This window comes from Ceratina calcarata, unplaced genomic scaffold (assembly GCF_001652005.2).
Source record: "Ceratina calcarata isolate Rehan_Ccalc_2016 unplaced genomic scaffold, ASM165200v1 scaffold25, whole genome shotgun sequence".
NCBI lineage: Eukaryota > Metazoa > Arthropoda > Insecta > Hymenoptera > Apidae > Ceratina > Ceratina calcarata.
This window is the reverse complement of record NW_017147017.1, coordinates 609,098-621,610: the sequence shown is the minus strand read 5'-3', so window position 1 is coordinate 621,610 and position 12,513 is coordinate 609,098. Positions and strand designations below refer to the sequence as shown.

Sequence of the window (12,513 nt, the reverse complement as noted above, 5' to 3'; positions counted from 1 at the left end):
AAAAAGCATTAGCTCGTGGCATGAGTAAGTTGTCAACAAGCTGTTTCTTCTACGTTCTCATGAATCTTGATTCATTTGTATGAAATTAGCTTGAAGTTGAGCCAGTAGATTGATAAGATCATCCGAGTTAAAGAAGGCAGCCCGTGAGGTTGCCCGCAGAGAGATTCCTATCCTATTGATTGACCTGAATCCAGGACGAGGGGCATGCACCCTAGAGTGTCGTGATTCGCGTTTTCAGCTGGTTTTGCACGCGAACCGTAATTATCGAGCGATTCGTACTGGTCATGTTACTCACCCTGATTTTTCGAGCTTAAACAAGGCTCCCATAATTTCTGGGTTACTAACGCTCTTAGAAAGGATAAACGGAACTTTATTCCATTTTTTTTTTTATTGGTCTTTCAACATTTCTTGTACAGCGATGGTGACAATATCTCGAATACTTCTCGTCTCGTGGCGACTAATTGTGGCATGCGTTTTCGTTACTAATACATTTTCAGACATCCATATACGTGCGTTCAGTCCAGATTATTCATTAGAAAATTAAAGCTCTATACTAGACAATGTTCGTATGTAGAGGATAGTGATTGTTGTAGAAAAATTGCGCTGGGGTATAATATGGCACGTTCTTATTTAACATCTTCCTCACTATTCAATAACTGTTTCTTCAAATTATATCTCAATTTATGAGGAAAGAGTTAAGAACCGTGTACGACTAATTTATACGCGTCAGACCTAAATTTCTCGATAAATATTTGATAAATGAAACATCTGCAATTAACGCAGGGTAGAATTTAATCGAGTTTTTGATGAGTATGAAATGCGCGAATTTGAGAACTATCATATATTTTGCTAGGAACACCTTACATACTGAAGGATCAATGTGAAATGTAACCAGTGATGATTTTGCGGTCACGATTATCAATCCTTATTTTCAACAGTTGCTAACATATATGCGTGATCATTTTTATTGAATCTACTTTGTGCAAACACCCAACGATCGACCATCGAGATAACATTTTCAACATCATATATAACTGATTTTAATCCTAAATGAAACAATAAATCGAAGCACACTCATTCGATTTCCTCACCACACCGTAACAGTATAAGTACACACTCTAATCGGAAATAATTGCACCATGCTTAATGTCAAGAGTAGCTAACACTCGATTTAATTATCCTTAGAATTAGTATACTGATGCGATTTAACCATCGATCCGACTTTCCAGCTTGAAAATTATCCGATTCTTCACGAAAAATCGTTTGATTCTTAACAATCATAATTGCATCACCCGCAATTTTATCAGTAATCTACTTCGTATCAGTTGAGTCGACCATGTAATCCACGAACGAAACGAACGCGCGTATATTTCATACGTGACACGACTCATATTTTGTAACAAAGAAATACATCGAAACTAGTAGAATTTTGGAAAAGTAAGTTTTTGTTCTTACCTATAATTTAAAGATCCCTGCTACAGATCTTCGAATTTTCTATCAGAATTTTCGATAACAGCGCATTTACCAAATCTCTTCAGGGTGACAAAGAAAATTTGATTCTTGAGTTCGCATCGTTTCTAAGCGAGTCGCGCGATATACTTGAACATTTTCAAGTACTCCGTAAACTCTCTTCCATTTCAGAATTGTCTAACAACGTTTACGAGTCTAGCATACGTGTTGTAAAAGTCGGCTTGTCGTTTGCCGACTTCAAACCGTCGAAGATCAGGAAAACATGTGGGATCTCTACAGATCCAAGAATCTTCGAATTCTTTTGTTGTATTCCGACAAGTTTTCACACGATGACACCTTGCTGTGCGAGCAACTGCTTTCTCTGATGAAGACTGGGCGACTCGACGTCAATTTCAATAGCGTCGAACGACTTGGAGGTCTTCATATTATTCAAAGCCTTCATACAATTATTCGTGGTCATCTCGAGAGACTTTGAACTCTTCAGGGACGCGTTTGCTAGCTTTTTGATCGTTTCCGATATGGGACACTTGATGAAATCGGTTCTCTCCTCTTTGATCCTTTGATCATCTTCCTCGCTCTCTTCTTCCTCCTCTTCCGTCTTCATTTCTTTGGAATCTTCTTGTTTCTTCAGACTCTCCGATCCTCTCAGAACATTTGCCGATTCAGTCTGACCTTTATTGGTCTCCTCGTCCTCTTTGCGATCATCTTGACCTAATAGAGACTTCGGCGGTGCTTCAACGTAGCCGCTCTCATCGCTGTCCACCTCCTCGTCGAGGGAATCCAAGGTTAAGAACGGTGATTCGTCGTTTTGCATTAGCTCGTGGCTCATTCTTCTCGGGTATTTCTCCATTACTCTTCTCTCTCGGTCCTGCTCGTCCAGCCTGCATAGAATCTCGCCTCTTGGTCGATAGTCCACCACATCGTCGAAGTCCTCGACATCCTCGAAGTCGAAGACGTGCGACGCTTGATCCTCCATTTCTTCGTCCTCCTCTTCCATCGATTCGTCTTCCTCGTTCCTCGAAACGAACCTCTTGCAACCGGTCACCATATCTCGACGGTGAAAACGAGGACTCCCGGCGCAGGTCATGAAGTTTGGGGACCCTTCAGAATTCCTCCGTGGTCCCGGGCCTCGCACAATGTCATCAGAGAACATGACTCTTCTTCCTGGTCGTTGCTCCCTTGCATCGCCTGCAATTTTTAATCGTACACACATTTGTAGAATTTTTTTTTAATATAAAATTGTTGTGTGCAGTATGTCTACATGTGTAGTCTTTACAGTCTGTATGCAAATTACTTTGCACTCTAATGAATAGAATGATCGAAAGGTTTATTTTGAATAATGCATCAGACATTGATCAATGTGTTATTGTTATAATTGTTCGAGATTCATTTTTTTACATTAACTCGTAACTATTGAAATAAATATAAAACAATGATTGAATTTTATATATTTGTCGAAAAGCTACAAGTTTGCAGATGATATGAAAAATGGGTGGACAAAAATATGCAGAATATCAAAAGATAATTGTATTTTGCGATGTTTAAACTATATAATAAATGATTTATTTTGCATAAAAATCTGTTGTGTAATGCTAACCTGTGGCGTGGTGATCCTCGGGTCCGGGAGCCCTTTCCTCGCTCGTAGCAGTGCTGGCAGTCTCGCATCCGCTCGAGATGCTTCCGTTTTCGTCGGAAGACTCTCGATTCAGAGCGTCTAACAATCGTGCTAGCCTCCAGCTATCTTGATATTGCCAACTGCGCGCCACGTTCTCCAATGTCCTCAACTCCTCTAGGATTCTCTGCTGTTCTATCTCTTCGGCCGCGATGTCTTCTTCGATCGCTGAGAGTTTCGGTGCGCTTTTCGATCTTTCAAGAGGCGGCCGGTAATTCTGGCCGCCGGTGCTCAAAAGTAACTTCCGTCGCGGTAACGATGGGTTCTCGTACAGAGCGTTTGCTAGAGACAGTCTGAGAACAAACAATTTTTTAAATTTCATACATTTATTTAAACAATTAATTATGATTACATAAATATTCTTATTCCAATTTGTCATACAACTTATCGATCACCGTCTTTTGTATGATGTATTATTAATGTAATTTCTTAAGAAAAAAGAACAGCTTGATTTCCATAAGAAGAATCAGCGAAACACGCGTGGCACAAACGATCGGTTACGACCTGGATCGTGACTCGATCGCGGCGATCGTGATCTACGAACGCGACCCATATTGTCTCTTCACCGAGGGGTCGCGGCCTTACGGTAGCTCGTGCACTTGGCACGAAGGTGCACGCGATTTTCCCTCCGTTATTGAATTCCGGAATCCACTACCCTCGATTTTCTTTATGGTAAACTCATGCGACACAGTTTGGACTTTAACGGACTTTCGCAGGATTTATAGCGAGAGAAACTTGTAAGAACAGCTCAAGCATTTCAAGTATATACTATCTTATTTTTAGTGTTAAAGAAATCAGCATGAACGTAAAATTTACGATGCTATTTAATTTAATTCAAGAATAAAACAAGCTTCCAATTAGAGAGTAATTTAATAATGTGCTCATAAAACTTTCGCCTAGCAGTAATCATACGTAACACCTATAAGAATATATGCTCGTCACTACGTGGACTTCCTTTCCTATTTATAATGTATAATGTAGAAGGTGAGCAAATAAGTAACATCATTTAAAAGTAAAAATAAAGGCTATCACATTTTAATTCGTTAAAATACTCTTCAACGTATAACGAATTCGTGCAGAATATGTTGTGATAAAATCATTAAATCTCAAGTCAAGGACTCACTCTATAAAATTCTGAATGCACGCAAAGGTTATACACGCGACGTATTAGCTTACCTAGCATTTTGTCTGGAGACCTTGTCCCGTCGGAATTCCAGGAGCGCCTGCTGCAGCCTGGCGTTCAAGGTCGAGGCCAGCCTCCTGGCAGTGGACTCCTTGCTGCAGAGGGCAGCGTGACACCTGAGCTCGGGTCTCAGCCTCCGTCCCTCGTGCCGGTACACCCAGACGAAGAGGCGCGGGTGGGACGCCGGTGCCGTACAGTAGGTGACCCTGTGCGCCCAGTACTCCGTCAAACCGTGGTCCTTCGTCGTCGCGGTCAGTCCGCCGTTCGTCACCGTCAACCTCATCGTCACGTCCGGTCGGCTGCTGGTAACGTAATTGCGCCAGAGCGTCGACACTGGCTTCTCGACGCAACCCTCGCCTGTAAATTTAATCAAGTGTTTTTCTCTTGTCACTAAATCACAGTCGAGTCGTAAATTGCTTTGGTCTTATTCAGAGGATTGGAAAATAAATTGATATAGGAATTTCGTGGGACAACTCTGCATTGCAGCAGAATTTCTGTCTGACTGAAGCGTGATCACACTACTTGCTGCAATTTTTAATACGAATACGTAATATCTTCGTACTGTTACGTTCCTCTAACGTTACTGTTACTGTTACCGTACGGTATTATTATTCAATGTCTTTGTTACACTGTTATTAAGGCTGCCATCAGCGAGTAACAACAATCAAGAGAAGAGCGTACACGTGTACAATTACACCAGATCGGGACACACAATTGCACGGTATGTAATACTTATTACTTGTATTACAGTGCCAGATACAAAGTGGCTCTTTCCAGCGTTACAATCGAGACATTTCAATAGGAAAGTAACTACGTTCATTAAATTGAAAATGTACTTTATTTAGGGAACGTACAATATACTGTTCATAAAAAGTAAATGACTCGTAGATGTTAACTGTTTATATTTAAAGTATGTTAATGTTTCTGGGTCTGACATTAGCAGTGGATGGTAGCAGGCATTCCAGATTGGATATACGCGTGGAATACACAGGTGGAACTAAATCGAGGGACAGGCATATCCTGACCTTCGATACAGTTCGATTCCCCGTTCTCTCGGTCAGCTTGGATCGCGTTACCAATTTAGAGATACAGGAAACGCGGGTACAGTTAACTTTGCAGTTGGAAAACGATGGAAGGGCGAGAAGGAGAAAAGAGCTGCGAGCTGCGATTAAACGAAGACGACAGGGTGCTAGTATCAGGTGAACGTTATTACGTCGTGGAAAGCGCGGCCCCGTGGGAATTTCAACTGAATTTAATGGGAATTTTCACATTACCGTTCGCTCGTGCACGCGTAGATATGCACATACAGAAAATGAAAGATCAACGAATAGGAATCTCAAATCAGAATTACAATTACTGTCTAATTGTGAGTCTGACGCTTGGGTAGAAGTATTGAAAAGTAATTTAGATACAGACTAATTCATTTGCAATTCGAATGATGAGATTAACTTACAAGACCATGAATAATAAGATTACTCTTCCAATACTGTAATTTATAAATATGTATTTCCTAATTGAAATCGTCTGCGAATTAAATTGATAATTAGATCAAATTCCAAAAACGATAATTAATTGATGGTGTGTCGAGATTTATAAAAGAAACAGGAAGATGATATACATATGAATTGTAATGAGCAGTAATACTGCATTTCGATCCTTGAATATCTTTTGAAATAATTCTGGTCCCAATGCTCTAATATCTCTGGATTTTAATCAAGCAAAAATGCTCCGTGACAGAAAGTCGATATGTTTTAAAGAGAAAAAATGGATAAAACTTTTTCTAACGGGTTTCATCAATAATCCATAGAAAAGGAAAACGGATATAATGATGTCGTTTTCTTCTGCTCGTTAAATTTCAAATAAAATTGTGATCGACATTATTATTACATAAAAAAGACCTGCTTTCACCCTTACGTAAAATACCGCTTTCACGTCACTTAATAAACCCATCAAAAAGTACTTACAGTTGTAATGTCAATGATGAAAACTCAAAGTATAAAGTTATCTTTGGAAATTATTAATATCATACTCTGTATAAAAAAATTAATTCTCTTCTACTATGACCAATCGATTAACACTACAAACGTTACCAGACTTTAATCCGATTCTAACCACCTTTAAATGTTCGAAATTGAAATATTTCCAATGAAAGGAAGGGGATATTCGATCAGCTTAGTACTCGATTACTCTCGTTCGTATTTCACTCGTTTGAAAAGCGGCGGAACGGTTAAAGGATCCCCTTGATCGCAAATGCGAATTTCAACTTCGAAACAATTACGGTACTAAAATTCAGGTTTCACAATTAAACTCAATTTGCGGTGTAGAGTTTCAGACTTCCCGTAAACGCTTGCTGGATTCCGATCGGAAGCGAATAAATAATGACCTTTCGGAATTGAATATCACTTCACAATTAAATGGAACTAAATTAATTGAATGGAATTAAATTGAAATGACATCTCCCACGATCGGTTCTGCTTTAGAAAAATCGAATTTTGTTTTCCCATAATAACAAAAAATACGAGAGGGCGTTCGACAATTCTACTATTTAAAATGTAGACAGAAAAAATTTTAAGCGCATAATGCTCGATTAGAAATCGTGACTTATGAATTATGAACTATCCCACTATTGAGACTGAATACAATTGATAAAAGTGAACCGTGCGAAAAGCTGAAAACTTGAAATCGCTCCTGCAATCAGATTAGCAGGACGAGGCAGAATTTATCATTTAACACGTTTTCCATCCATTCTCACACTAGGTATCGATAACATCATTTGTTTACGCTCGTTATGGAAATTTTCGTGTGCTCAAGTGGATAACTCCTGACAGAAAAATTAACTCTCATTACGTTAGATTGCACATGGAATAATACTTCACAGATGAATATTTGCTGAATGCATGAAAAAATGTTCACTTCGGTTTTTATTTATCATCAATCAAAAGCAATGTACATTTATCTTAAACACGTAATAATACTATTTGTTTATTAAAGGCTATAAAAATAACTTCTTTAATTATTAACGTGGATCGTTGATAATAAATTACATAATTAAATAATAATAAATACAATAATAATTAAACTTACATAACATCATAATAACGTCGTACCTTCAAATCAATTGTCATTGAGGTGATCTTGTTATTATAATAATGTAAAAATATGTATTCGCAGTTAATGATCGTTCAGATTCCTCTAATTGACGTGTTACAGCATTATCTTGATCGACGCGTTATTAAATTTTTTCCTCTTCTTGAAGTTCACCAGATCACGCGTATCATAGAAAATCGTTCATAAAAAAGTATTTAATGTATATTAATTGATTTCTGCTCTCAACAAACGAAATTAGTGATTGACGACGAAACCACGTTCGAAGTACTTATAACGTAAAGTGTACATTTCCATTCCAGAGAGTCGATAACAAAAATTGATAATTGATCGATTTACTTTGTACACGAATCGTTTCAGGAAACTAAATCGATTAAATGTTATCAAAAGAGATAATTTCCTCCGAGAAAGTGGACTGAGGTGTCGATAAATTTATTATTGGATTTTTATCAATCGCTTTGTGCTAAAAATAAATAAACATTTTTTTATCTACACGTGGCTTCAGCAATTCAATTGAAATCTTCAATTAATTCCTAAACTAAAGTGTTCTATACAATTTATCTTTTCAATACTTATGTTATGTATTCCGTGGTAAGCAACCTTTCTTGTCGCATAAGTCGCGTAATAATTGTTACGATCGATACTTTTTTTTTACCGATAACCCGTTCAATCATTAACTGAAAATGGTAAACAGTATTTATTGGCCTCTGCGATATAGAAAACTGGATGGAATTATAAATCGTTACTTATACATCTTTTTGTTGTACATATCAAACCATGACCGTGGTGGACAGTATTAAGAAATATAATTTCTGAAATAGTTAAATGGACTCTACTATATTCCAAATAAATGCATAACTTTTGGTCTGTACATCTTTTACTCAATCCTGCGATCTTTAATTAATTAAACTAGTTTTCTAAAGAAAACAGTAGCTCGTGTTGGTTGTACAGTTTTCTCGCGGACTCCAGGAGAAAGCGTCGTCGTTGACAATGATCGTCACGATCGAACGACAGAAACGTGTATCGGAATCGCGAGCGGAAAAACGGACGATCTGGAACGGTGCGGAACAGGAAGCGTTGCGTAGCAGAATGAGAGTATGGTTGCAGGATCGGTGGCATGTAACACGGTCCGTTCGGTATTAGCCAATTAAAACGTAACGCCGACGTGTACATTTTTCTGCCGTTAGACCAGCCAAGTATCGAGTCCATCGAGCTTGACAGAAAACGAGAAACACGCACGGAACAGGATACAAGATTCTCTCCGTTTGATTACCAGTCGCAGGAGATTGGAAAGATTTGATAGAGATTAGCAGCATCTTTTCATTTCAGTGGATTCTATATTATATTGCAAAAGCGATTGTCGAAGTATATCTAATAGTTTAATATCAGTATTTTCATGTACCATGAAATGAGCTATCTTCTGCTTTATGAATTCATTATACCGCCTGCAGTAAAATTTTTGCTTCTCAAAATAAGGATTAATGAACTTACTCTATTATGGCTTTTTTTCTTTTATAGAATGCAATTATTTTGCAAAAAAAAACCCGCAGAATAATTATTACTTATTAAAGTATCTATTATATGGTTCAATGATTGTTTAAGATAACTTCCTTACACGAGTGGCACGTATCATTTAATCCTTGATTTGTACATACAAAGTCAGATACCTGCGTGTCATAGTGATAGATTGTACTCCTTTACTGTGCATGTAAGTGTCACATGATTAAATGGTATTTTCACACCGTCTCCCTACAATTTAATAACGTGACTTTTCCATCAGTTGGATAAGGTATCTTCTAACCCTAATCGATCGTTAAAAAAACTTTCCATGTAACATGTGACATTTAATATGCTTAATGATCCATTAGATGAAGTACAATCTATGTCAAGCATTCACGTACAACGAGCACTGAAATTCCAGTTCTTCGTAGTGAATGAATGATTAATTTTTGATTTATATAGGAAATACTGAGAATGCAAGTAGGCATGACGTAAATACGAGTATCTAAGCACGTAATATGACGTACATACTCGAAATTGAAATTTCAAATTCGGAATTCGTGTACGGAATATGAAAAATATTTATTCAAGGTGTTTAATGCAGTTACATGTTCCAGTGCATGGAATAAAGTAGAAGAGGATTTGGTTAAGCTTAAAGTTTGACTAGTTTATCACGTGATGATCGAAAGGTGTAACAATATATCTAATTTTGAGGAAAGATTGCACAATGAAGAATAACCAGAACATTCTGGAAAGAAGAATGATTAAGATCAATCATAGTTCCAATGAGATTCATCAAAATGATTCATTAAAGTGAGAAGATTCATTTCAACTACTGCTCGTTTCCTGGGAAGATCAATTGATTTCACGTTTAACGCAGCAGCAGTCTGATCCCGATCAGTGCTCTTTGTTCGCGCCTTCGACGTCAGAAAATATTTTCTTCATCGCGATTTCAGTCACATCTTACACGAATTTCAGATTCGCCTCGAGTTATTTCGACGTTTTTATTCAAGGGAACCAGGTGCTCACGGACTTCGAAAACTTTGAAGAACAAAAAATACTTTTGGTTGCGTGCTTATGTTCGCCATTTGTTTAAGCATAAAACTGTTTTCGACTTTTAAATACCGATACGAATCAGGGTTAAGAGTTAAAGCGTCGACTGTGTCGAAATTATTGTGCTTTTAGTAGCGATCGTATATTTTCGTACGACGTTAAGTACCCATGTTACTGTTCCTCAAATCGCAACGATCTATATTTACAAATCTCTTGCTTCAGCAGAATTTATAAATCCTACAACGCTATATACATATACAACTTTGCTGGAGTTGAGTAAAGAAAAGAGACAATAAAATGTAATTATTACTAACAACGAAATTCAATAATCATTACAGCCAAATCCTAATTACAAATCCAATACAATTCTCATATTTCCTCGTACTGTTCTTACTTGGTTATAAAATAAAATTATTCGATGCACGTATATCCAAGTTGCAGGAATAAAAATACCAAGCTTTACATTTTCTTTTGACGCTGAATTCGTGTTTCCCAGCAATCGTTACTCAGCACTTAAACTTCTCGAAAATCGTATAAAAATAGAAAAACAATCGCTTCTTCGTATTACAATATCTTCTTGAAACTTCTAGCTTGTTTGTATAATAATCTTACAAATATACCAATCTGATATTGAAGCAGCCGCCCAACTTATCTGAGTGGTGAAAATAATAACAAATAAGAATATGAGAAAACGGAGACATTTTTATCGAACATTCTTGTTTCGCAAATTTTTAATTGTTCTTAATGGAAAATTAATGTCTTGCTATCTTCGAGCGATCGACGTGACTGATAAATTGTTGAAAGCTTCCCGCTGTACGATTTACCGGTAATCTCCGAGTGTTAAATACGGTGTTGAACGCGCGTATATAAGCGGCGATAAACTGATAAGCAACCTCCCCGAAAATATTTTAAGGCAACACAAATCCGACGCGATAAATAAAAGTAAAGCTTGAATAATAAATTTAAAGCTCCATAAACCACAAATCTGTGATAATGTACGAGTCCACCCTAATGTTAAAACTAATAAAAAGTTCCGACTTTGTCAGCTTGACTAATTTCATTATTCGTACAACTTATTTACAATATTGTGTCCCCATTCCCTACTGTGAAAAGACAATAATTCAGTTGTACCGAGTTATTTCAATTTTGTTACAACCATCCTGCTCTTTCAGTATGACCCTCAGATATTTTTTTACGTAACTGGGTTTTGCAAACAACTGCTCGTTCCGAGAGAATTTTATTCGCAAGCATGCATGATGATGAATGATTCGACGAGTGATTGTGTTCAGAAGAGTCTGCGAATTGATCTTGGGAAATCTCGATTCAAAGTTATTCTTTAACCCATTCAATTCAGAGTCCTTGCGCCGAACAGTATGACAAATAAAAAATCTATTTGAATAAAAAAAACTCTTGGAACCGACTAATATAAAAATTGAATGTGGGGTTTACTAATTAGAATACCTATCTCCATGCCAATCTTGTGCTTCATTTGAAATATATGCCATAGTTTAAGTTATCATATCTCTGCGTGGATCTCAAGCACGACATATGTATGTACATTTACATTAGATTATCTGCCGCCTGATAGAATTAATATGAACGACATGAAATGATCAGGTTGGAAATTGTTTCCATAGCAGTAATAAATGCAGAGGCAGAGTTATAATCCAAGATTTGAATCAAGCCTTCCGGCTTCTGCGTGTCTATGTATGAGAGTACGTGTGTTCAACTGTTTTATTTTAAACGAATAGCGTCATTCGTTGTATAATAACGATATTCCTACTTTGTTGGCTAACATCGCGGCAAGGCTCCAGACAGGCGAATCAAATTTATTTACTGGTCAGACGATCAATAAAATGTTGAACTTTTTACTCATCCATCGAAATGATTAAAACAGAGACCAATTGCACTTCTGTTAAGAATGGTTTATAAAACGTGACGTAGACGAAAATGTTGTAATCCGAAAATGTCATCCGAAAGGTTTAAGTGTGTAAAACCGTAATTTAAACCAAGGAGGAGCTATGGATCAAAATATTCTGCAGATTATTGCGTCTCCTCATTAATAATATTCAACGAACGACCTATCATCGATATTTTTGCCTAAGCACTAGACAAATTCTCAAAAGCCGATCTACAACTTGATCAATGCATCAGCAGAGACTCAATTATGTTTGATCAGATGTCCAAATGTGATAAGCAAATTTCTCTAATTTACTTCTGCAACTCAATGAACTATTTAATGATTTGATTTGCAAATTTAATAGAGTGTTACGCAACTATGAAAGACCATCACCAATTTTTTATCAGATAACCTTTTATTTCTTCTTTCGTGCGGTGTTCTAAAACCAGCGACCTTGCAAAATAAAAGATCTAGCCAGTTTTCCGGCACCAATGGGATAATGAATTCCAAGTAAAAGTAGACGCATACGCATTCTTTCGGATGCACTTAATGCATGCTGCAAGAATGAATAATTTATGATCGGAGATGAGGATAATCGTTTCACGCCTTTTTCTACCGCGATACGTGATT

The 12,513-nt window shown here is 37.2% G+C and overlaps 1 protein-coding gene across 2 annotated transcripts in view; it reads right to left on the bottom strand.

The window, feature by feature from the left end:
- Positions 1-369: 369 nt before the first annotated feature.
- The window catches only part of LOC108623000 (uncharacterized), a 41,306-nt gene continuing 29,162 nt past the window's right edge, over positions 370-12,513 (bottom strand). For both annotated transcript variants that reach the window (XM_018021230.2, XM_018021229.2), the window contains exons 3-5: positions 4,319-4,682; positions 3,068-3,435; positions 370-2,658 (exon numbers count right to left, since the gene is read on the bottom strand). In XM_018021230.2, the coding sequence (XP_017876719.1) occupies positions 1,793-2,658; positions 3,068-3,435; positions 4,319-4,682 (1,598 nt within the window). In that variant the 3' untranslated portion in view covers positions 370-1,792. The remainder of the gene's footprint in view (positions 2,659-3,067; positions 3,436-4,318; positions 4,683-12,513) is intronic.